Source organism: Staurois parvus, unplaced genomic scaffold (assembly GCF_062004578.1).
Source record: "Staurois parvus isolate SC_StPar_1 unplaced genomic scaffold, SC_StPar_1.0 ptg000056l, whole genome shotgun sequence".
Taxonomy (NCBI): Eukaryota; Metazoa; Chordata; class Amphibia; order Anura; family Ranidae; genus Staurois; species Staurois parvus.
In genome coordinates this window covers 2,351,814-2,377,876 of record NW_028317852.1, presented here as the reverse complement: position 1 = coordinate 2,377,876, position 26,063 = coordinate 2,351,814, and the positions used below count along the sequence as shown (strand labels likewise).

Here is a 26,063-nt window from a genome sequence, read left to right as displayed (position 1 = left end):
TTTTAATCGTAAAAAATTAAAGTTACACCCAAGCACATAACACCCCCCCCCCACAAAAAAAAATTGAGCCCCCCCCCCCCCTACAAACACACATATACGCACGTACAAACGTAAAAGCACACACTGGGGCGCCTACGCCTGAAAAACGTTGATTGCGATACATATGTTACATATCACCGTGCACGCCAGAATGAAAGCATAATTGAGAGCATAATTCTAGCACCAGACCTCCTCCGTAACACTAAACTGATGACCTAGAAGGGGCTTTAAAAGTGTCACCTATAGAGAATATAGGGTACTGAAGTTCGCTGCCATTTCATGAGTGCACACAAATTTAAGGTTTGACAAGTTGGATATCTATTTACTCGCTGAAACCTCATCTTTTATATTTTACAAAAAAATAGGGTAATTTATTGCTTTTTTGTGCCCTAAAATTAACTAACTTGTATTTTTTACTAAAATTTTGCGGTAATATCATGCGACATAGAAAATTGGAACTACCACTATTTTATTCTCTAGGGTGTCTGATTTCAGAAAATATATCATGTTAGGGGGTTTTATATAATCTTCAGGCCTAAAAAAAAAAAAAACCCCAGCTCTGGCAGCGAAAGGGATAAAGGATAAGCCCTGACCCACCTTTCTTGACGAGCAGCCAATCAGTGCTCATTACACTGCAAGGTCTGTCTGCTCCCTGCTAGTCCTTGAGTGCGGTGCTGGAGACAGGCAGGGAGGGGAGGAGAAGCGCAATGTTAAAAATATTAAACGTTTAGGTCACCATAAAACCCCCTTTGTTTTTAAAACATTCCTAACGGTTTTGGTTAACATTTTTTTTTTTTAATCTGGACAAGTAGATTGTCATGAGGAACAAGTAGATTGGGGCCCCGATTTAGTCCCTTGGACAAGTAGTTTTTTCAAATCAAAAATGTCCACACCCGACATTCAAAATCATGTTAAATAGGAGTCGGTACACACCTGCCATCATTTAAAGTGCCTCTGATTAACCCCAAATAAAGTTCAACTGTTCTAGTAGGTCTTTACTGACATTTTCTTAGTGGCATCCTACAGTAAAGGCCATGGTCCGCAGAGAGCTTCCAAAGCATCAGAGGGATCTCATTGTTATCAGTCAGGAGAAGGGTACAAATGAATTTTCAAGGCATTAGATATACCATGGAACACAGCGAAGACAGTCATCGTATAGTGGAGAAAATATGGTGCAACAGTGACATTACCAAGAATTGGACGTCCCTCCAAAATTGATGAAAAGATGAGAAGAAAACTGGTCTGGGAGGCTGCCAAGAGGCCTACAGCAACATTAAAGGAGCTGCAGGAATATCTGGCAAGTACTGTCTGTGTGGTACAACAAGTACCACAGTACTGTCTGTGTGACAACAATCTCCTGTATTCTTCATATATCTGGGCTATGGGGTAGAGTGGCAAGACGGAAGCCTTTTCTTACAAACAAAAACATCCAAGCCTGGCTAAATTTAGCAAAAACACATCTGGAGTCTCCCAAAAGCATGTGGGAAAATGTGTTATGGTCTGATGAAACCAAGGTTGAACTTTGTGGCCATAATTCCAAAAGATATGTTTGGCGCAAAAACAACACTGCACATCACCAACAGAACACCATACCCACAGTGAAGCATGGTGGTGGCAGCCACATGCTTTGGGGCTGTTTTTCTTCAGCTGGAACTGGGGCCTTAGTCAGAGGAAATTATGAATAGCTCCAAATACCAGTCAATTGGCACAAAACCTTCAGGCTTCTGCTAGAAAGCTGAACATGAAGAACTTCATCTTTCATCATGACAATGACTCAAAGCATACATCCAAATCAACAAAGGAATGGCTTCACCAGAAGATTAAAGTTTCGGGATGGCCCAGCCAGAGCCCAGACCTGAATCCCATCGAATTTGGAGTGTTTTTGCAAGGAAGAGTGGGCAAATATTTCCAAGTCAAGATGTGCCATGCTGATAGACTCATACTCAAAAAGACTGAGTGCTGGAATAAAATCAAAAGGTGCTTCAACAAAGTATTAGTTTAAGGGTGTGCACACTTATGCAACCATATTATTTTTGCTTTTTATTTTTACTTCCCTCCACCTAAAATATTTCAGTCTGTTTTTTAATTGAGTTGTACAATTTATAGGTTACATTAAAGGTGGAAAAAGTTCTGAAATGAGTTATTTTTGTCAAATTTTTTACATCACAAAAGCTGACATTTTAACAGGGGTGTTAAAACTTTATATCCACTGTAAAAGAAAAGGAAACCTTAGTATGTAGTAAAGATGCATAGTAGAGCGGAGCCCACCTGTGCTATCCTACCAGGAAGCTGTCACTCGATGTTGTGTTCCCCAAATCTTTCTTGAACAATTCTTACAGTGTAGCAGGGCAAATTATCCTGCTGAAAGAGGCCGTTGCCATGAGGAATACAGATTCCATGAAAGGATGTACTTGCTCAGCAACAATTAGGTAGGTGGTACATGTCAAGTAACATCCACATGAATGGTAGGGCCCAAGATTTCCCAGCAGAACATTGTCCAAGCTCACAATATCTCCACCGGCTTGCCTTCTTCCCATAAAGCATCCTGGTGCAATCTCTTTCCCAGGTAAGCGAAGCATATACACCCGGCCATCCATATGTGATTGATCAAACCAGGCTAGTTTCTTGCACTGATCTATGGCCCAGTTGAGACACACGCATGCACATTTTTCTGCTTTCAAAAGCATCAATATGTTAATTTGCTGCCTAATACATCCACTGACTTTTCAGATGCCATTATTACAGTATAATCAGTGTTATCCACTTAACCTGCCAGCTGTCACAAAGTGTATCAGTGTATATAAAATAGTGATCCGTCTTACCTTTATGATTTCTACTTTTCTTTTTCCTAGAAGAAGTACCATTTTGATTTTCACTATCCTCCAGTTCATCACTGCTTCCATAATGTTGTCCATTCTCTGATAATATAGATAACCCATCTTCAGTAGGCACTTGCGAAGCTTCAAGACCACAAAGTGCTTTCACTATTGCAGGGACCATAAAAACACAGAGGGGGTCATGTTGCTATAGCATACTAAAAAACTTGTTCTCTTTTAAAGATTATTTCTAAGACCCTAAGGTCAAAAAGGGCAGAACACAAGAACCACTGGTGAGTTAATTACATGGTCAGACATCACCTGCAGTTTTAAGCTCACCATACAATCTGATTGTACAACCTGCTTTAGATCTACCATCAACTATGATTGGATACAGACTGACTGAATAAATTGGGGTGCCCACCTATTATATAGTTTTGGCAAATCTTTAGGAGCTTCTACAATCATATTGTAAACTACCTGACCAAACATCAATACAAATTCAGGTACTTATGCTACTTGTATATTACATTTAGTTTATTTTGCATACAATAGCAAAGGATTAGAGCCTATGTCAGCTACTAAAAAAAGAACTATGGCATCCCTTTAAATTGGTCACTGATTTACAAGGCTGAAACTTATCTATCAGCCCCTGGACACACCTAGCATATCATTTTCTGGGTCGACTGTACTGCCTGTGTAGCTGAAACCCTCCCACTGTGAACTGCAGTGTCTTGAAGGGGGAGATCGTGAGACAGAAACGAAAGAAGACTTGGCTCAATCAAGGAAGTTTTTTGGTTAACTTTATAAGGTTTATGCATCACATAGTAACGTAAAGTGGTTGTAACCCTCAGACATTAAATATGAACAAAGCATATCCCTCTATATTGTGTGTCTCAGTCCAGAACACTAAGTGTTATTGCTGTCCTCTGCTATCAGCATGAGACACTCCTGAAAGGTTTTCCTGACACAAAGAGAAAAATGGTGACAGGGGAGGGCACAGCCTAAGATTGACAGCCTCAGCTCTGTTCTTGTGTGAAGGGGATGTGTCCCTTCCCTTCAACCAACAGAGCTCTCTTCTGATGAAACTTCAGCTTCCCACCACCTCTTGCTTTTCAGAGCTGACAGATGCTGCACTCTAAATGAATGTAGAGGAATGATGGCTATAGATAAACAGTGGGGAGATGTCTTGTCACTGTGTGATCACCAATTGGGACATGGGTAGCAATAAATACCTAACAAAGGAGCTAACCATTTGCCAAATTAAAGTGGAACTTTACCCATAACTAGATAAAAAATTATGTTCTTTAGCAAGAAACATACATCCAACATTAATAATTATGCTACCAATATTAGTTTGTGCCTCCAGCATTGTTCCTGTTTTGTCTTGCTGGAGGCTGACATTTTGTTGAAGTCCAGGGCTCCTAAGTAGCAGTAAATCTTTAGGCTATCAGTAGATCGATCTCTACAAATTCACCACAATGCCTAAAAATAGAGAACAAACGAGCATATGCAGAGCAGGGAGCGACAATGCATTACTGGCTTTTGAAAAGTATAGACACTTATTTTAAATGTTTTACATAGCTATACCTGCAAAAGGGGCCAACATGAAGTGATCTAGCAGGACTTTATTTTACGACTAAAGTTCCACTTTAAAATAGTTTTGGCTCAATTTCCATTTAGGGATAAAAATAATCTGCCATTGTGTAAACAGTATCAGAACATTTTGTCTCAATCAACTGATTATGTACTCACCTTCTTTTTGAACAGCATTGGCCACCGCCTTTTTTATTCTTCCAGACTTTACAACTTTTGGATTTGAATTTGCATAATCTGCCACAGTAACTAAAAACAAAAGTCCATTCACATCAATGACAATTTTACTCAGAAGTGTAAACAAAGATAAAACTGTAGCATACGTTCTGTCACACAAGTTAGGGTCCTTTCACATGAGTGTTCTGTTTTTTTTCTTCAGTTCAGTCCCATTTTTTCAAAGATAAAACGGATGAGTTTACATCCGTTTTCGGGCCGTTTACATCCGTTGACATCCATTTTTTGTCTGTTTCTGGGTTTTCTTGTGGAAGAAAAATAGGGTTTTCTCCCGTTCAAAAAAATGGATGCAGACCTTAACGGATGTAAAAAGATGTTCATCCGTTTACATCTGCAAGTCCATAGAAATACATGGGGATCCATTTTTCATCCGTAAATGGACAGATGAAAAAACGGACAAACAGAATGCCCGTGTGAAAGGGGCCTATATCAGATTTACAATTATGAGGATATAGCCCAAAGCGTTTGTGGAAAGGGGAAGACTAACATCTCTGCTATACAAAGGAGGGCGATTTAAAAAGGGGAGAATGAAGCACTATCCGTAGGATGCTGCAGTGTTTACTTCACACAGTGCCTGCATTTTAGGAACAATTTTAAAAAAATGCAAGCCAGAGTATGGAGAGTAATAAAGACCTATATCCGTAGTACTTTAAAAAAGAATACTCAAACAAAACAATACCAAACAATGTGAATAAACAATGACTGCAGCTTCTACAAAGGGTACTGACCCTTTTAAATGTGCAAATACAGGTAGGTTTACTAGTAGTTCTCCTCCCTGTCAGCTCGGGCACACTGCTTTGGATGGCTGTGCACAGCACAACCATCCAAAGCAGTGTGCTTACAGTGAAGCATACTGACACAGACCCCTAGTAAAACACTCCCAGCACAGTTAACCCATTCCTGCCCAGTGCCATTAGTACAGTGTTGGTGCTTTTTTTTAGCACTGATCTCTGTACTGGTGTCACTGGGGATGTCAGTGACACCAAGTCAGTTCCCCCCAGTGTCAGAATGTCCACCGCAGTCCCGCAATAGGTCGCTGATTGCCGCCATTACTAGTAAAAATTAACAAAAAAACCCCATATACCGCCATTTGTAAACGCTATAACTTTCACGTAAACCAATTAATTTACACGTATTGGGATTTTTTTTCATTTAGCAAAGACGTATAAAATACATTTTGGGCAAAATTTGATTTTTTTTACATTATTTTACTGGACATGTTTAATAGAAAAAAGTAAAAAATATTGTTTATTTCTCAAAATTGTCGGGTTTTTTTTGTAGCAGAAAAAAGAAAAACTGCACAGATGATCAAATACCACCGAAACAAAGCTCAATTTGTGGGAATAAAAGGATGCAAATTTAATTTGGGTGCAGCGCTGCATGACTGCGCAATTGTCAGTTAAAGTGACGCAAGGGGGTAAATCCTCAGGAGGGCGAGTGGTTAAATATCCAAAACTATAAGTGCAACAATATTACGTAAATCAATATCATTATAAATAGTCCCATCAGGTTTAGTGCAACAATATTCTCTTATCAGTGCCAGTGTACTACTCTTCATAAAAATGGTCTCAGTTAATACGCTATGCTCTCCGCCAAGGAGAGGCAAAATGCATCAGCTGTGAGCTATGGTGAAGGTATTTCCGACCGGTGGAACGCATGGTGGTGCATCACTTCTGGTCCGGCTGTTATGCTTGGTTCGTTTTATTACATGTGAGTGAAACTTGCACTGTGCTTTAACAAATAAATGGAATTACACTATCTGACCCCATCCTTTATTCCCCACATGTGAGCATCCATTTTCTGTGACTGTACAATTGGAACACCCTGGTATATGAGATCGTCTGAATCAAGGACTACAACAAGACTCAGCAGAGTCGGATTTTTCATTAAGTGCAACAAACTCTTATTTAACTATAAGAGTCCACTGAAGTCGGTGAGTGAGTGGGAACACTGGCGGGGAGCACAGTGTGTGAACTGACATAATTTTTATGAAGAGTAGTACTCTGACACTGATAAGAGACAGTATTGTTGCACCGAACATTATGGACTATGTATAATGATATTGTTTACATAATATTGTTGCATTTATGATTTTGAATATTTAATAACGCTTTACTACCTGTATGGACTATGGAGAATGGTGTCCTTCAGAGTGTCCTCATCATAATTTTACCAAGAGCCTACCATGATAGGATAGCATGCTCATTTCTCATTTGGGATGTCTAAGCAAGCAAAAGAGTGCATGTTTGTAAAGCACAGTGTCGTGCTTTATAAATGTGCCTTTTTTTAACAATTTCCCCACCACGCTATAACACATATACGGCTACAGAAAGGCTTTCCAATTCTGGGTGGTGCGCTTTGGGAGCGCTCTGTGACTGCTGTGTGCCTTGGACACAGCAGATCACAGATTGAGGTAAAGGGCCAATCACAATGGCCCTTTAACATGTCATCAGCTGTGTCCAATCACAGCTGTCAGTGTAAACAGACCCAATTCCTTTGCCAGTTATCTGCCCTTCTTTCCTCAAACAGAGACCTTGTGTGAGGGAGAGCTGGATCTGTGCAGTGCACAGTGAGTACAGTACTTTACACTGATACACAGTGTCCCTGACCATCGGGGCAGCCTCATCAGTGTCCCTGACCATCGGGGCAGCCTCATCAGTGTCCCTGACCATCGGGGCAGCCTCATCAGTGTCCCTGACCATCGGGGCAGCCTCATCAGTGTCCCTGACCATCGGGGCAGCCTCATCTGTGTCCCTGACCATCGGGGCAGCCTCATCAGTGTCCCTGACCATAGGGGAAGCCTCATCAGTGTCCCTGACCATAGGGGAAGCCTCATCAGTGTCCCTGACCATAGGGGAAGCCTCATCAGTGTCCCTGACCATCGGGGAAGCCTCAACAGTGTCCCTGATCATCGGGGAAGCCTCAACAGTGTCCCCGATCATCGGGGAAGCCTCAACAGTGTCCCCGATTATGAGGGCAGCCTCATAAGTGCACATCGGTGAAGAAGGAAAATTACTTACAGTGGGGCAAAAAAGTATTTAGTCAGCCACCAATTGTGCACGTTCTCCCACTTAAAAAGATGAGAGAGGCCTGTAATTAGCATCATGGCTGATTTGGAAAGAATTTATTTGCAAATTATGGTGGAAAATAAGTATTTGGTCAGTATCAAAAGTTCATCTCAATACTTTGTTATATATCCTTTGTTGGCAATGACAGAGGTCAAACGTTTCCTGTAAGTCTTCACAAGGTTGGCACACACTGTTGCTGGTATGTTGGCCCATTCCTCCATGCAGATCTCCTCTAGAGCAGTGATGTTTTGGGGCTGTCACTGGGCAACACGGACTTTCAACTCTCTCCAAAGGTTTTCTATGGGGTTGAGATCTGGAAACTGGCTAGGCCACTCCAGGACCTTGAAATGCTTCTTACGAAGCCACTCCTTCGTTGCCTGGGATCATTGTCATGTTGGAAGACCCAGCCACGTTTCACCTCAATGCCCTTGTTGATGGAAGGAGGTTTGCACTCAAAATCTCACGATACATGGCCCCATTTATTCTGTCCTGTACATGGATCAGTCGTCCTGGTCCCTTTGCGGAGAAACAGCCCCAAAGCATGATGTTGCCGCCCCCATGCTTCACAGTAGGTATGGTGTTCTTTGGATGCAACTCAGCATTCTCTCTCCTCTAAACACGACGAGTTGTGTTTCTACCAAACAGTTCTATTTTGGTTTCATCTGAACATATGACATTCTCCCAATCCTCTTCTGGATCATCCAAATGCTCTCTAGCAAACTTCAGACGGGCCCGGACATGTACTGGCTTAAGCAGGGGGACACATCTGGCACTGCAGGATCTGAGTCCCTGGCGGTGTAGTGTGTTACTGATGGTAGCCTTTGTTACGTTGGTCCCAGCTCTCTGCAGGTCATTCACTAGGTCCTGGGATTTTTGCTCACCGTTCTTGTGATCATTTTGACCCCACGGGGTGAGATCTTGCGTGGAGCCCCAGATCGAGGGAGATTATCAGTGGTCTTGTATGTCTTCCATTTTCTAATTATTGCTCCCACAGTTGATTTGTTCACACCAAGCTGCTTGCCTATTGCAGATTCAGTCTTCCCAGCCTGGTGCAGGTCTACAATTTTGTTTCTGGTGTCCTTCGACAGCTCTTTGGTCTTCACCATAGTGGAGTTCGGAGTGTGACTGTTTGAGGTTGTGGACAGGTTTCTTTTATACTGATAACAGGTGCCATTGATACAGGTAATGAGTGCAGGACAGAGGAGCCTCTTAAAGAAGAAGGTACGGGTCTGTGAGAGCCAGAAATCTTGCTTGTTTGTAAGTGACCAAATACTTATTTTCCACCATAATTTGCAAATAAATTCTTTCCAGATCAGCCAATGTGATTGTCTGGATTTTTTTTCTCATTTTGTCTCTCATAGTTGAGGTCTACCTATGATGCCAATTACAGGCCTCTCTCATCTTTTTAAGTGGGAAAACTTGCACAACTGGTGGCTAACTAAATACTTTTTTGCCCCACTGTATTTGCTAAATTTTATAAAAGAACCTAAGAAAATTTTTTTTTTCCCTTCAAACTTTTCAGTCTTTTTTCGTTTATTTAGCAAACAATAAAAAAAACCCAAGTGGTGATTAAATACCACCAAACGAAAGCTCTATCATTTCATATGGGTACAGTGCTACATGACTAATTGTCAAAGTGTGACAGCGCCGAAATCTGAAAATTGCCCTGGGCAGGAAAGGGTCCGGTATTGAAGTGGGTAAAGCAGTGATATGACAGAGGTAGGGCTGTTCTGTTTTATGAATAGTGTTAGGCTGACGATCTATCTCCCCATCCCTCACATGATCTGAACAAAAACCAAGACCTGCCACATGTGGAAGAATGTGGCAGCTCAGATGTTCATTGGCTGAAAGGAGTATTGTAGGGACTGACCATTTGCTGCTCACATTTAACCAGTTCAGCTCTTTGAACGTATGTAATACATCCAAAGAGTAAACCTTTAGGGCCAGTTCACACTACACGCGTTTCAGTTGTGTTTTTCCTGCATCCAAAATGCACAGAAAGTAGGTTATATGGTTGTCAATGTCTTAGTTCACATCTGTGCTTGCAGTTCCAGTGTGTTCTGGGTGCAGGAAAAAAAAGTAGAACATGCTGCATTTTTCCTGCACAGAACTGTACTGGAACGTGGTAAAGCGCAACAAAAACGCACATGTCCCTATTTTTATTGAAGAAAAAGAGGGGAAAAATGAACTGGAATGCATAAAAACGCACTGGAATGTGGCAAAAATGCATAAAAACGCAGTCACCTTCCGGAGAAAAGCATCTGGACTGCGTTTCTATAGTGTGAACCTGCCCTTAATCACAAGCCGATGACTACAGTAGCAGTCATCAGCTTGTGTGTTTTTTGTTCAGCCAGCTTAAAAGTGAAAAGTGATGTGACAGCTCTGTAGCTGGTGATCACTTTCACAGAGCCAGCAGCGCAGTGACCACCCCACAGTTCCAAGGCTCTCCTGCTCTTGCCGGAGCCCAGGTACACGACCGCAACCTAGGGGAGGGGGAGCGCTGTGAGACCAAAGCAAACCCATGCCTCGATCTCACATGTAAACAATGACGCCAAAAGTGATGCCATTTCCGGTTTCGGATGCACCCTTTCCTGGCCACTACAGCCAGGGGACACATCTATCCAAGCCGATCTGTGCATGGTTAGATGGTGTGAAGGGCAGGGAGGACATTGGGGTCTATTAGACCTAGTGGTGCATCGAAACCGAAAATTCGGGTGCTGAAACCGAAAATTCAAAATGCACTTGGCCGAAAACCAAAACCGAAATGCGCAGTTTTTAAAAACGAATATATATTTTTGGAAAAAAATACACTTTCATTAAAAAAAAACAATATATACCCCAATTGTTTTGTAAAATATGTAAGAGGATGTTACAGCGAGTAAATAGATACCCAACATGTCACACTTTAAAATTGTGCACGCTCGTGGAATGCCGTGAAGCTGTGCTGCTTAAAAATCTCCATGGGCGATGCTTTAAAAATTTCTACAGGTTAGCAGTGTAAAGTTACAGAGGATGTCTAGCACAAGAATTATTGCTCTTGCTCCGACATTCGTGGCGATACTTCATGTGTGTGGTTTGAACACCATTTACATATGTGGGCATGGCCTACGTATGCGTTCACCACTATGTGCAAGCACGGGGGCACTTTAAAAAAAAAAGGTATTTAATGTTTTTTTTATTTTTGCACTGTTTCTTTTAAAAAAATTGTAATCACTTTTATTCTTATTACAAGAAATGCATGCATCTCTTGTGATAGAAATAATTAGTGACAGGTCCTCTTTATGGAGAGATATGGGGTCAATAAGACCCCATATCTCTCCTCTGAAATGTAAAGTATTAGATTTTAAAAAAAGCATTGATCTAGGCCGGAACCAGAAGTGACGTTGCTCCAGACCTCCAAGGGAATAGAAATGTGTGGTGGCCATAATTCCTATCTCTATGCCCAATGCCGGGATAGTTGGTTTCTCAAGTAAGACTGAACTACTGAGCGGCGGCCAGTCGGTGGGCGACGGCGAGGGGTGCGGTTTTTTCGGCACCTGTATTGGTGCTTTTTTTCATTTTGGCCAAAACTTTTTGGCGCATTTCTAATTAAGACCCCCTAATGTCTCCATAAAGAGTACATGTCACCTGCCCAGTGCTATCACATGGGGGTTTATTAACACCTTGTGATGGCAATCAAGTAAAAATTAAAAATATATATATACATACATACATACACATATGCATGGGGCAGCACAGTGGCTAAATGGTTAGCACTTCCGCCTGGCAGTACTAAGGTCGTTGGTTCGGATCCCAGCCACAGCACCACCTGCCTGGAGTTTGCATGTTTTCCCTGTGCCTGCGTGGGTTTCCTCTGGGAACTCCGGTTTCCTCCCACACTCCAAAGACATGCTGGTAGGTGTATTGGCTCCTGTCTAAATTGTCTCTAGTATGTATGAATGTGAGTTAGGGACCTTAGATTGTTTGGCCCTTGAGGGTTAGGGACTGATGTGAATGTACAATATATGAAAAGTGCTGCGTAAATTGATGGCACTATATAAGTACCTGAAATAAATATAGACACATATATAAAACACACACACACACAAATTTTAGAGTAGTTGGCTCTAAACTGATGAGCTGTAGAGTCTTAAAGCTTCACCTATGGTGATTTTTTGGGCACGGTAGTTTATGGTGATATCACGGGTGTGCGCAAGTTTAACCACTTCCAGACCGGACACTTTTACCCCCTTCCTGACCAGGGCAATTTTCAGCTTTTAGCGCTATCACACTTTGAATGACAATTGCGCGGTCATGCAACACTGTACCCAAATGAATTTTTTACCATTTTTTTGAGATAGATAAAACTTTATTTTGGTGGTATTTATTCACCACTGGGATTTGTATTTTTTTTTGCTATGTAAATGAAATGTCCAGAAATTTTGAAAAAAAAGTGTTTTTTTAATAAAATTTTAATTTATAATTATAATTTTTAAACATTTTTTTTTACATTTTTATTTTATTTTTTTATATTATTATTTTTTATTTTTACATACTGTCACCCTAGCAGTACAGTGTCACCATGGTGACACTGTACTACTTGTGAGGGGTGATGAAGATTTTTTTTTTTTTTTTTACACTGATTGCTTTTACACCCATATAGGATGTAAAAGCAATCATTTCTCTTTCTCTCTGTGTGCATTCTTGCACTCATTGAGAAGAACTGAGTGAGCTGTGATTGGTTACAGCTTGTCACATGGTACAAGGCTTTTGTGAATAGCCTTGTACCATGTGACCTCTGTGATCATTCACAGATTTCACACATAGTAAGCAATGATGTCAGAAGTGACATCTTGCTTACTACTTTGCATGTGATCACTGATTGGCCAATCAGTGATCACATGATCGGGACCTCGTACAGAGGTCCCGTCCGACGATCGGGGAGCGCGCACAAGCAGGGTGCGGGGAGGCCGTTTATAGACGGCCACCCGACCCTGCAGTGCCACCGCCCGGCCGTTTATATACAACGGCCGGTCGGGAAGTGGTTAAGACATGGAATGTTTGGTATCAATTTACTCGATGCAACCTCATCTTTTATACTTTAGCCAAAAATGGGTATTCTATTGTGTGTTTTTGCACTAAAATAAGTTTTATATTTTTTCCTGAAAATTTGCCCTAAATAAACAGTTGCACAAATATCATGTGACATAACAATCCTTCTTAGTCCCTGTAATCCTCTGGTAGTCCTGTCCCCCTATGAGTCCTTCTTGGTACCCTTAATCCTCTGGTAGTCCTGTCCCCCTATGAGTCCTTCTTGGTCCCTGTAATCCTCTGGTAGTCCTTTCCCCCTACGAGTCCTTCTTGGTCAATGTAGTCCTCTGGTAGTCCTGTCCCCCTACGAGTCCTTCTTGGTCAATGTAGTCCTCTGGTAGTCCTGTCCCCCTACGAGTCCTTCTTGGTCAATGTAGTCCTCTGGTAGTCCTGTCCCCCTACGAGTCCTTCTTGGTCAATGTAGTCCTCTGGTAGTCCTGTCCCCCTACGAGTCCTTCTTGGTCAATGTAGTCCTCTGGTAGTCCTGTCCCCCTACGAGTCCTTCTTGGTCAATGTAGTCCTCTGGTAGTCCTGTCCCCCTACGAGTCCTTCTTGGTCAATGTAGTCCTCTGGTAGTCCTGTCCCCCTACGAGTCCTTCTTGGTCAATGTAGTCCTCTGGTAGTCCTGTCCCCCTACGAGTCCTTCTTGGTCAATGTAGTCCTCTGGTAGTCCTGTCCCCCTACGAGTCCTTCTTGGTCAATGTAGTCCTCTGGTAGTCCTGTCCCCCTATGGGTCCTTCTTGGTCCCTGTAATCCTCTGGTAGTCCTATCCCCCTATGAGTCCTTCTTGGTCCCCGTAATCCTCTGGTAGTCCTGTCCCCCTATGAGTCCTTCTTGGTCCCTGTAATCCTGATATTCCTGTCCCCCTATGAGTCCTTCTTGGTCCCTCTAATCCTCTGGTAGTCCTGTCCCCCTATGATTTCTTCTTGGTCCCTGTAGTCCTCTGGTAGTCCTGTCCCCCTATGATTTCTTCTTGGTCCCTGTAGTCCTCTGGTAGTCCTGTCCCCCTATGATTTCTTCTTGGTCCCTGTAGTCCTCTGGTAGTCCAGTCTCCAGGTGTTAAGGAGGTTCCCAGGTCATCTCCCCCCAGTGGTATCAGTGGAGGATCGGATACATGATCACATTGTGGCTCAGCTCCCAGTGACCGCTCCACGTATTTCACATTCTGTCAGTGGTCTGTCCTCTCACCTCTGTGGGAGCTCACATCATCGGCCCGATACTTCAGCCGTTTTCTGTTCCCTTTCCTGGGCATGGCTGCAGCTTGACAAGTGAGGGGGTCACACGAGCTGTGGGTGAGGGGGTGCCGGTCCAGGCCATGACTACAGACCACGGAACGGGCACAGGAATGGAGAAGAAGGTGACAAAATTCCGCCGGGATCTTCGGCCATCATGGAACTACGTCACCCAAGCACAGCATGACGGGTCCGACCCGGAAGTGCTCACACTTCCGCCAACCACTGCAACCCACATTGGCTAGCAGCACTAGCGCTGCACAGGACTCACCTGAGGAGGAAGCTTCCGCTTCTGCCATGTCCCTCAGAAACAGTGTGGGAGGGGTTGTATTTCCATTTCTTGTAGTCATGAGTTCACCAAAGGAGAGCTGGGGAAATGAGTGCAGTGTGTATGGATGTGTATTATAATACCCTGCTGCTGCCATAACCTACAATGTGGTAGGAGTGGGGTGGGCATGAATAGTAGCCGTACACCTAAGGATGTAATTAGACACTATTGGACAACTTCATCTGGGAATTATTAAAAACACACGTCTATTCCTAAAGGACTGGTTACATGTTACTACTTTCAGATGAGTGGACACTGGTAAACAGAAGTGTAAGGACCACCTTTATGACCCCTCCCACTGAGGGCTGTTCACACCAGGGGCGGACTGACAACTCATGGGGCCCCCGGGCAATAGAAGATCACGGGGCCCGTGTACTTGCACAAACTCAAAAAAGCCTATGAAAAAGGTACCAGGGGCATCTCATGGGGCCCCCTACTGACCCTGGGCCCTCGGGCAGTGCCCGGGTTTCCAAATAGTCCGCCCCTGGTTCACACCATGATGCAGAGATGTCAGTTTTTCTGCATGTGTTCTGCAAGGGCACGATGAAATAATTGTTCTCTATGTGCCCTGTTCACACCACAGCACTAGTACAGATTTTTTCCTGCACAGGAGTCTGAAATGTGTATAAAACTTACGGAAGCACACATGAAAACTGATGTCTTCGCAAGTGAAATCTGCCACCCTCGAAAGGCACTATTTGGTAACCATAGGTTCTCCGTTCTGTGTCTCGACTCCAAGAACAATCTTGGCCCCTGTGACATACCTGGTAACTAAAAATCACTGCAAGCATGGATAAATACACAAATAGAAAATTCCTTTAATCTGGCTGTGGGTTCCTACCAGTAAATAGACAAACACTGTTTAGTGGTAAATGCCCTTAACTGCTTCCCCTCCGCCCTATAGCAGAAATACTGCTACAGGGGTGCTCAAAATCACGTATATATATGTGATTTTGCAGTTCTGGGCAGGGGGCACTCACGAGCTGCGCTGTCATTCACGGCCTCGGTTGTCAGTCATTGGATCTCAGCCGGTGATTGCGGAGTATCTCCGACGGGGAAAAGACCTGTATGTAAGCAATACAGATCTCTCCCCTGTCTGCTCCTACACACTACTTTGTGTGGCTCTGCATAGCAGAGCCACACAAAGCAGTGTGCTTACAGTGAAACACAGCACACGTAGTAAAACAGCACACAGTTAACCCTTTGATCGCCCCAGATGTTAACCCCTTCCTGCCATTAGTACAGAGTCAGTGCTTTTCATTAGCACTGATCACTGTATTGGTGTCACTGGGGATGTCAGTGACACCAAATCAGTTCCTACCAGTGTCAGAATGCCCGCCGCAGTCCCACTATAAGTCGCTGATCGCCACCAATACTAATAGAAAAAAAAATTCCTGTATCTCTACCGCTATAGCTTTCAAACCAATTCATTTACATGTATTGGGATTTTTTTTAGCAAGGACATGTAGCAGAATATATTTTGGCCTAAATTTATGATGAAAATTGATTTTTAAAATTTTTTTACTGGACATGTTTAACCTCCCTAGCGGTATTCCCGAGTGTAGCTCGGGGTAAAATATCTAAAGCAAAAGCGTTAACCCCGAGCTACACTCGGGCTTACCATGCAGCGCTGCATAGGGAGTCCCTGCAGCACTTACCTTGTCCTTGGCTCCCGCGATGTGTCCCCTGCAGCGTCCCCGGCCCTGTGTTTCGGTCCCTGTGACGTCGGGACGTATGGGCGCCGCCGCTGGTGGGAAATTTGAAAATTTAAAAAAAATGTCATTTTTTTCAAAACGATTTTACATAGTAAAACATTGCTGTTTCAACCCATTTCACATACATTTTGTCCCTAGTGCTTTGTCCTGTCCCCTGTCTGCATTTTGATTGTTCTTTCTGCCTGGAAACGTAGAAAAGTCCATGACGTCCAAAAAGTGTCCCTTTAGGTCAAAAGCGGGTTTAGATCAGCTAGAGAACAGCGATAGTAAATCAGAACTACTTGCAGAATTGAGTGATAATGATTCGTGGAGAAATTCGTCATCAGACACTGAAAACAATTTTGCGACTTTGCTCAGCGATGTGCGAACTTGGCGCTATATTTCAGATTTCAGTGTTTTTGGTTTGATTATATTATTGAATTAAATGTATGATTTAGAATCTTGTTCAGACAGATTTCAGTGAGTTATTCCTAAAAATTACAGCCTACAATAAAAAAAGTACATATTTCCATGCAAAATAATGGTACCGCTTTCAGCACCAAAAATATGAAATAATCAGACCGCTAGGGAGGTTAATAGCAAAAGGTCAAAAATATTGTTTTTTTCTCAAAATCGTCAGTCTTTTTTTGTTTATAGGGCAAAAATAAAAAACACAGGTGATCAAATACCACCAAAAGAAAGCTCCATTTGTGGAAAAAAGAGGACGTATTTTTAATTTGGGTGCAGCGTTGCATGACTGCGCAATTGTCAGTTAAAGTAATGCAGCGCTGTATCACAAAAAACGGCCTGGTCGGGGGGGGGGGGGGTAAATCCTCCGGAGGGTAAGTGGTTAATCTATTGATACAGGCTAGAATAAATGGCAAATTGAACATAAATGAATACACATCTGATAGATTATAACACAGTCTGCTAGAGTAATAACTATGTTTAACTGGAAAAAATGAGCTTTTATACCCCTAACTCAGGTCAAAAGTATAAGTTAGTAAATCAGCAATAAACAATATTAGTAAATGTTAAATGCAATATAAATGATGATAACACTACACTAGGTTAGAGTGCACTCTAAGGCAGCCTTTTTCAACCAGGGTGCCAAGCAAAATGTGTAAACATTGTTCAAAACTTGTAAACAAGCCAGCGGGTAGAACAAGCCTACCTTTTACTGTAGTTACCCAAAACCACAGGTTTTTATTGTGCACCATTATGACCTAGCCACCGGCATCCTGACAACCAATTACGTCAGTTGATAAGGAGGATGTCCTTTGCCTGCACAACATCCTTGTATGACCCTCCCCTGCCCCTCTCTGTCCGCACTGGGGTCACATTAGCTCAGTGATGGAGAAAAACTGAGGAAGAAGAGAAACATTGAAATACTAGTCAGTACCAGTGTGCAAAAGTATATTTGCTTTGGAAGAATAAATCACCTCTAACATTAGGTGTCCTACACGTGTGGATGTTGCTGCGTTATATACAGTAAAACTGTTAGAATAGTTTTTACATGGGGTACATCAGGACTGTCCATAATTTAAATTGTGCCTCAGGACTGTCCATAGTTTTAGAGGGTGCCTTGACATTTTCTATAATTTTAAAGGGTGCCTTGACTGAAAAAAGGTTGAGAATCACTGCTCTAAGGGTCTATTTGGGATGCAGCACATCTTTACCACCTTCTGCCCGCCCTATAGTACAATGACGGGCGCAAGAAGGTTCTCTCGTTCTGATAGGACGTCATATGACGTCCTACCATTCTCACTGCGCATGCGCTGCTCAGGGAGCGTGCAGCACGGCGATCTCCAGTGCGCTGTGTCCCTCGGACACAGCGGATCACGGAAAGAGCCAAAGATGTCGGGTCTGTCATGTGATCAGCTGTGTCCAATCAAAGCTGATCACATGTAAACACGGAAATGCCGGTTATCTGCATTTCTCTCCTCTCGAGCTGTCACGCTGACAGCTCGAGCGGTGAGGAGAGCCGGTAATCGGCTTTCCGCGGAGGGGACATGTACACTGATCATCAGGGCACTGATGATTAGTGTGCCCTGATGATCAGTGTGGCCCCAGAAGTGCCACCTGTCAGTGCTCATCAGTGCCACGTGCCAGTGCCCATCAGTGCCACGTGCCAGTGCCCATCAATGCCACATATCAGTGCATACCAGTGGATATCAATGCCACATATCAGTGCCCATCTGAGCTGCCTTTCAATGTCACCCATCAGTGCCAGTCAGTGCCACCTATCAATGCTAATCAGTGCTGCCAATCAGTGCCACTCAGTGTCGCCTATCAGTACGCATCAGTGCCAGTCAGTGCCACCTATCAGTGCCAGTCAGTGCCGCCTAACAGTGCCAGTCAGTGCCGTCTATCAGTGCCAGTCAGTGCTGCCTATCAGTGCCGCCTATCAGTGTCATGTATCAGTGTCATGTGTCAGTGCTGCATTTCAGTGCCCATCAGTGATGCCTGTCAATGCCCATCAGTGCAACCTACCAGTGCCTCCTCATCAGTGCCCATCAGTGCCACCTATCAGTGTCCATCAGTGCAGCCTATCAGTGCCCATCACTGCAGCCTCATTAGCGCACATCAGTGAAGGAGAAAAATCACTTATTTACATAATTGTATAACAACTAAGAAAAAACTTTTTTTTTTCAAAATTTTCAGTGGTTTTTGGTTTGTTTAAGAAAAAATAAAAATCCCAGAGGTGATTAAATACCACCAAAAGAAAGCTCTATCTGTCTCAAAAAAATTATAAAAATTTCATATGGGTACAGTGTTGCATGACCGCGCAATTGTCATTCAAATTGTGACAGCACTGAAAGCTGGAAATTGGCCTGGCAGGAAGGGGGTATAAGTGCCCTGTAGGCTAGTGGTTAAGAAGTACTTCTTTAAAAAAAAAAAATAAAACAAAAAAGAAAAAGACTTCATGACAACATCTGTTAGGGGCAGTCTTTCGTCCCGACTCAGCCGGCTAAACTTTGAGGGAGGGTCTGTTGGCATGCATTAAGGCAGTCAGTAAGGCCTGCAGACAGTATCAGATCTATGGAGTAACTGGATGGTTGTTCCTAATGGCTCATTCCCCAACAGTGATAACAAGTAGCAGCCACAAGACTCTTGCCAGACCCCGCAACACAGTAGCAGTGGTCTCTCTGATTGGGTATCCACTCACTCTGGGTTGCCCATGATGACTCTGGTAGGTAGCTTTGTCCCTCAATATTTGGGTCACGCTCTGTACCCTCTGGCTGTCCCTCACATGGTTGTGGGCCATGACAAGGCTCCTTCTTATGTGGGGTTTTCCTTGACATGATCCGGTCACATGACTCCTGACACATCACTCTCCTATCACACTTTGAGGAGAATCTTTTTTGTAGAACATCTGGTTCTCTTCTCCTTACTGCTGATTGGTCCATTGCTGTTGCTAGGAGAGAGGCTGAAAGGAGTCCACACATAGTACCTCTCCCTCTACAGCTGGCTGTTTTCACAGTAAACTGGAGGAGAGGGCAAGTAGATGAGTGGAGTGGGGGTGAAAGGATCGGCTGCCCCGGCTACACACTCCTCCCACCAAAGAACCTTTGGTTCCCAAAGCAGGGACGGAGCCTATTTACATAAAAGTCCATAACATTAAAGCAACTTAAATGAATGTCTAAAAGCAACTTAAGTTGACATTCACACGAACCCAGAAAATTTTCATTAACATATTAATTTGACAAGGGGACCTACCACTATTTGGCATAAGGGGCAATGTTGTCTCGTCTACAAGCCACCGATACTGGAATGTCCTACCTAGATGTGTCACGGGGTGAGTCTGAGTCGCCCTCCACTGAAGTTGTAGTGGGAAGGGTTGATGTTGTGTGAGTTCTTTGAGAAGTGAAAATGGCTTCTTCAGAACTTTCACCTAAGGTATCATAGGTCAGTCTTTTAGGGGGGGCGAATTGTTTGCTTTGCTGTTTGGGCTCAGGTGTTTCTGGTACGGCTGGCTCTCCCTCTATAGATGGTTGAGGAGTTTCTGTCTCCTCTGCACTCAGGGAAATCAGGGGGGGTCTTCTTGGCTTGCCAAGGATTGGCTTTGTCTTATGAATTCTGGAGCCTTAGGCCTGAGGGTTCCAGTATCTGTCTCTCTAAGAGGAGGAGGAGTGGCAGTCTCTGGCAGTGTAGGCAGCCACAGCCAGTCCATGCCCATCTCTTCTTCACTGTCCTCTTCATTTGTGTTTGGTGGCATAGTTTGAGACCTGGTTATTGGGCATGATCTCTGAGAGGTGGTTTGAGTAGGCTGTGGATCTGGTTACTGAGGCACACAAACTGCTTCTGATAGGGGCAGTAAGTGATTACAGTGCCAGGTCTGTAGTGGGCCTGCACTTCCCTCTGAGCAAATCTGGTACACTGGCAGTCCTGGTAACTGCTTGCAGATGCTATAGGGTTGTGATTTCCATTGATCAGCTAATCTTTGTTTTCCAGGGGTCCTCAGATTCCTTAGCAACACTATCACCAAGTTGTAAGTTGTGTACTCACAACTTCAGGTTAAAGTTGCTATTGTTCCGCTGCCCCCGGGTGTCTGAGGCAGCCTGAGCTTTCTCATACGCTGTTATTACACTCTTCTTTAAACGGTCTACATATCCTCTGTGGGACATTATCAAGGTATAATCTAGGGATGTGCTGAATGCTAAGTCTAGCTTCCCTCCTGAACATCAACCTGTATGAGGAATAGCCAGTAGCGTAATTTTCAGTGCTGTTGTAGACGTGCACAATAGCTGCAATGTGTCTGCTGCAATGCTGTTCTAACAGTCTCCTTATGAGTCTACTCTCAAAGTCTCTTCCTTGGTCAGAGTGAATGCACTGAAGTAGGCCGTAGTGGATGAAGAACTTTTCTACCAGAACTTTGGCCACCATAGATGCTTACTGGTCTTTGGTTGGGAATGCTTGGGCATACAGGGTGAAGTGATCGGTTATCATTAAAGACATTACCCTGTCCACTTAAGTCAGGCTCCAGATACAGAAAGTCAATGCACACTAACTTCATTGGTCCTTGACTTTGAAGATTGCCTATTGTGGTGGTCCGGCTGGCCCAGTCTTCCTCTGTATATCGTATTCAAATGTGGCAGGTTTTTTTTTTCACTTCAGCCACCATACAAGACCAATAAAAACAATCTCTCACTAATTTGATTGTTATTTCAGGTCCTAAGTGACCATGATTGTCATGTAAGGCAGTCAACACAGTCTCCATACAAGAATAGTTGCCACTTATTTTCGGAATTATCCAAGGGGCTGATTCGGTAGACCATCCGGTTGCGTAACTGCAACTGATCCCATTCTTTGTGTACTAGATGTGCTTCTCTCGAAGAGTCTGCCAGCAGTAGATATCGCCATTGACCTTACACGACAGAGAGGATCCTCTATCTGATCCTCTTAAGTCTCTCTTTGAAAGCTTAAGCAGGCCTTTGTCCCTTACTTAGGAAAGATCACAGTATTATTGGGAACACCTGCCACTGAGGCTCCAATAGCTTCAGCCCCTGTAGCTCCTCTGGCCTGATACTCTGACCCTTAAAGGCTTGTATCCCTTCTGTTTTCAGTTGAGTCCACTCTTCAGAGAAAGCCCCTGAGTTATAGGGTCTCCTTGACAGGGCATCAGCATCTCTGTTCCCGTCCCCTTGGAGAGACTTAAGGCTGAAGCAGAATCCTAATAGGGTGGCCAACCACCTGTGCTTAGTGGCATCCAACTTGGCTGTGGTGAGTATATATGTGGGCGGTTTATTGTCAGTTTGACTATGAAGTCTGCACCATACAAATAGTCTTTCAGTTTATCCACCACTGCCCACATCAGAGCCAAGAACTCCAATTTGTGTGTAGGGTAGTTCTCAGCAGATGTAAGACTTCTGCTCACATAGGCAACAGGCCACATGTGTCCATTTTTTTCTTGATATAACACCCGGCATAGGCTAGAACAGGAGCAGTTGTTAAGCTCCACTTCAGCAAACTGAAAGCTTGCTCACACTGGTCAATCCACTGGTCTTGGATTGATTCCTGGATCCTTCGGTTTGTTTGACTGATTTTGTTGAGTCTGGGTCATTGTCATATACTCATTCTTCAACAACTACTATGGGGGAGGCATAAGGGCTCCATGACTGTCAAATGATGCTCACTCTCTTTAGCTCTGCCAGTTGCTCACAAAGATTTTCCAAATCACCCAGTGGAATTTGTCGAACTCTTTCACTGAATGGCTTGTATTCCTGGGCACTCTTTGCACATCTAACATCAAATTCACTTTTCAATAATGTCTCCTGCCATCTCAGAAGCTGGGGCTTTGACACTGTATTTCCACTCGGGTGGGAACGGGGTGTTCTGTGGGTAAAACTTCTCCACTGGAATCTCATCTTCTGCTCCCCCCCCACCAAATCAGAAGGCTGGATTCACTTGTCCTAGCAACATTTGGACTGTAAGTGGTGCGGACACTGACTGGAATCTTTCCATGACTTTGTTGCAAGTCTCCAGTTGACACCACTTCTGGGATTACCTCCACCCCTGTGTCCTCTCCTCCAGAGTCAACTTCAAAAACAACAAAGGGTCCTGTTGATCTCAACTGAATGTGACTGAAGCCCGTATACATGCCATGTCCCCTGGCTGTAATATCTTCTCACTTCTGTCTAATTGCCATAGTTTCACCACCCCTTCTGATGGGGCTTTATTTTTTTTAATCAGGCACCGATACACTTGTCATAGCATGCGGTATACACTCTCGGTTGGAGTGTCATACTTTGAGACAAGAGGAGCGAGTAGTTTCCTGACAAGGCCGGTGTTTTTTCCTACTATTAAGGAACTCTTGTTGGCTCCAGGTGGGCAAGGGCATACAACTGCTAATGTATCGAATGTCTCTGATTGCCCAGTCACAGAGGGGTTGAAGGACAACTTGATTGGGAAGTACCTATCATATGGAAAATTCTGAATTCCAAGGCCCCATATTTCTAGTTCTTCCAATTTCTGTAGGGACTCAGTAAGTCTCAGTATAGCAGATTCACTTGTACTCCTGTGTACAAAAGGGCTTTTGAATAGATGCCTTCCACTTTGATTGGCTCAATGGGAGAAGGTCCCACTAACTTGTCAGGGAATTTACGTGGAGTAGTGGGGTTGACCTGTCCTGTTGTCTGTATTTGTGCCCCCTTCTTGATGGGCTTCTGCTTTTGTTTGTGTGTCAGTTGGGCCCCGGAGGGTTGGTGAGCACTGACTTTCTGAGGCCAGACACCCAAGGTCGAGAAGAGTGGGTTGTATGGTCACACAGCAGCAACAGTGGGGACCCTCTGCGAGAGTTTGTGTTTCCACCGTGGCTCCTTTGCGTCTTTAACTTTGGAGCTGGCTGTTGTAGATGGGCACCCAGTTTGCTTCTTCACTGGAGCCCTCTGAAGTTTTCCACCGGCTTTGACTTTCATGCTTTGGGGGACTTTGGTAGTTACCCACTCTTCCGCAGTTAAAGCAGACTACTTGACTCATAGGTTTTTCTGTGAGAATGACTGTAGGGTTCAAAGTCTGCTTAGGTTCTGAGTGACAATCCTGCCTGCCAGCAGCATCATCATCTCCATCATTTGGGACTTCTGGGTTTTCAAGAGCTTTATCTCGGTCACTGCAGACTGCACTACCCACTCTGACCTCAGTGATAGGTTCTGATATCAGGCTTCTCCTTTTACTTTCCAACATAGCTTCTTCCTCCCGCACCATCTGGATTAATTCTGGGTACTTCAAAATTCCACCATCTCTTTGAGTTTTCAACTAGATCATGATAGGACCTAAGGTCTATACCTTTCTTTTGCAATATCTGGTGCGTTATCGTCAAGATGCCTCATGTATTCAGACAGTTTCTCCCTCTCATCTTGGTAAGTATGTTCAAACTGGTACATGAGGACGGAGGCCTTTTCTGTTCTCCTGAACATGTCTTGCAGGATACCTAAGTAGTCATAAGCAGTGCAGTCCGGTTTGCTAAGTTTCAGGTTTCGAATAGCTTCTGAAGCAGGCACCCTTAAATTCTCAGTGATTCATTGCTTTTTCTGGGCCTCAGGAATATCCCATTTATTTAATGCTTGCCAGGCTAGCTCCAGCCATTCTTTGAAACTCTCTTCACCAGCAGGTACTAGCTGTTTTCCAGAAAAGGCTCCCAATTTTTGGTATCCAGACCCAGTGTATGTTGTGTTACTCTTCTGACACTTTGTCACGAAATCACCCAAAGCAGCAATGGATTCCTGCCCTATCATGGCTATAGGCCTCTGTTGCTTCTGTTGAAGTAGTTGGACTTAAACTTTTTGGGCTGATACCTGGCACATTCAGATGGACCAGGCATGCCTCAACTTTGCCAGGTAGCTGAAGACTAGTCCCTTTGAAGCAGGCAGGGATCTCCCCTCTCCACTCTAGTAAGACGTAGGTGTGTGAGATCCTTTGATCTGGATTCAAGTCTACCACACACACCATCTGATCAGGAACTGGTGCCTTCACAGCTTGTCATATCTCTCCTCAGTCCAGGGATGTCGCGCACCACACTTGACTCCCAGTGGCCGTGAAGGAGGAGAGAAGGAGAAGTAACTTTGGGTTCCCTGGTCTGTGCCTCGACTCCAAGAACAAACTCGGTAAACAGACATACACCCGTTTAGTGGTAACTAGGATCATAAGGGTATGTTAGTAAATGAGCAATAAACAATATTAGTAAACTTTAAATGCAAACTAAATGATGATAACACTACAACAGGTTAGAGTGCACTCTAAGGCAGCCTTTTTCAACCAGGGTGCCAAGCAAAATGTGTAAAAATTGTTCAAAACTTGTATACTTGTGCACTCTCAGGGGTTGGCTGGGATACAGTGCCTCTTAACCACTTGATGATCAGTGCCGCCTATCTGTGCCCATCAGTGCTGCCTATCAGCCTCAGGGTAGGGCCTCAGGGCAGCCTAAGACCTCAGGGTAGCAATTGTTAGGGGCATTCTTTAGTGCTGACCAGCTCTGGGTTGCCAGTGATGACTCTGGTTGGTAGCTTTGTCCCTCAGTACTCAGATCACGCGCTGTACCCTCTGGCTGTCCTTCACATGACAACGGGCTCCACTGACCAAGCTCATTCTTAGGTGGAGTTTTTCTTGACACAATCCGGTCATACTTCTGTTACATCACTCTCCTATCACACTCTGAGGAGAATCCTTTTTCCAGAAACATCTGGTCCTCTCCTTCTTACTGCTGATTGGTCCACTGCTGTTGCTAGGAGAGAGGGGTAAAAGAGCCTTTTCACACAAGCTTTTTAAACAGGTCTACCTGTCCATATTTTCAGGCGTACTTGATCAGAAGCTCCTTGTGGTACTATGGACAGGCTGATGTAAACAGAATTTTGTCCATTTACACCTGCCTACATCTTAGTCCTTCCAGGTTAGTAAGAAAAAAAAATGAACAAGGCCCATTTACATTTGTCCACCCACAGAGCTATCATGGGTCTGCCCCTGTCGACTATGTAAATGCGGATACCAACTGAATGGCCACAGATGTAAAAAAAAACTGACATCTATCCCGTTAAGCTCCAGCTTAGAGTATCACTATGGGTTTGGAATCCCACTGTGAGAAAAGGCACTTTGGCCACAACATTGCTTGTCTTTTTCTGTGCATCACCTCATGGGCTAGACCTTTTGGCCAATGCTGGGGCAATTTTGTTACTGGGAATATTTTTTATTTATTTTTTCCTCATGTACAGTATGTCACTTGCTTGTATATGTGCTTTTTCACTCAGGATTGTAGGGTGTGAGGTCTAGGAGAAGGATGTGTGGCCCTTAGGTTCCTTCCTTCCCTGCCTTGGAGGGTCTCTCTTCAGGAAAGCCCCTTAACCTGAGATTTCTACGGTCAGGAGCCTTGTGCCCTGGGAGATCAGGGAAAGGTCTTTCCTCTTCTGGAGGAAACCATATAACACACCTTAAGTGCACTATTTTGATTGGTTTTCACATACATTTTGTTTGTTCACTTATTGTGTTTTTAGTTA

At 43.9% G+C, this 26,063-nt stretch overlaps 1 protein-coding gene across 2 annotated transcripts in view; it reads right to left on the bottom strand.

Annotated features, from left to right (window-relative positions):
* Nucleotides 1-14,243, bottom strand: part of TMEM183A (transmembrane protein 183A) — a 36,261-nt gene extending 22,018 nt beyond the window's left edge. For both annotated transcript variants that reach the window (XM_089668205.1, XM_089668206.1), the window contains exons 1-3: nt 14,012-14,243; nt 4,611-4,700; nt 2,862-3,023 (exon numbers count right to left, since the gene is read on the bottom strand). In XM_089668205.1, coding sequence (XP_089524331.1) covers nt 2,862-3,023; nt 4,611-4,700; nt 14,012-14,075 — 316 coding nt within the window. In that variant the 5' untranslated portion in view covers nt 14,076-14,243. The remainder of the gene's footprint in view (nt 1-2,861; nt 3,024-4,610; nt 4,701-14,011) is intronic.
* Between the last annotated feature and the right edge of the window lie 11,820 nt (nt 14,244-26,063).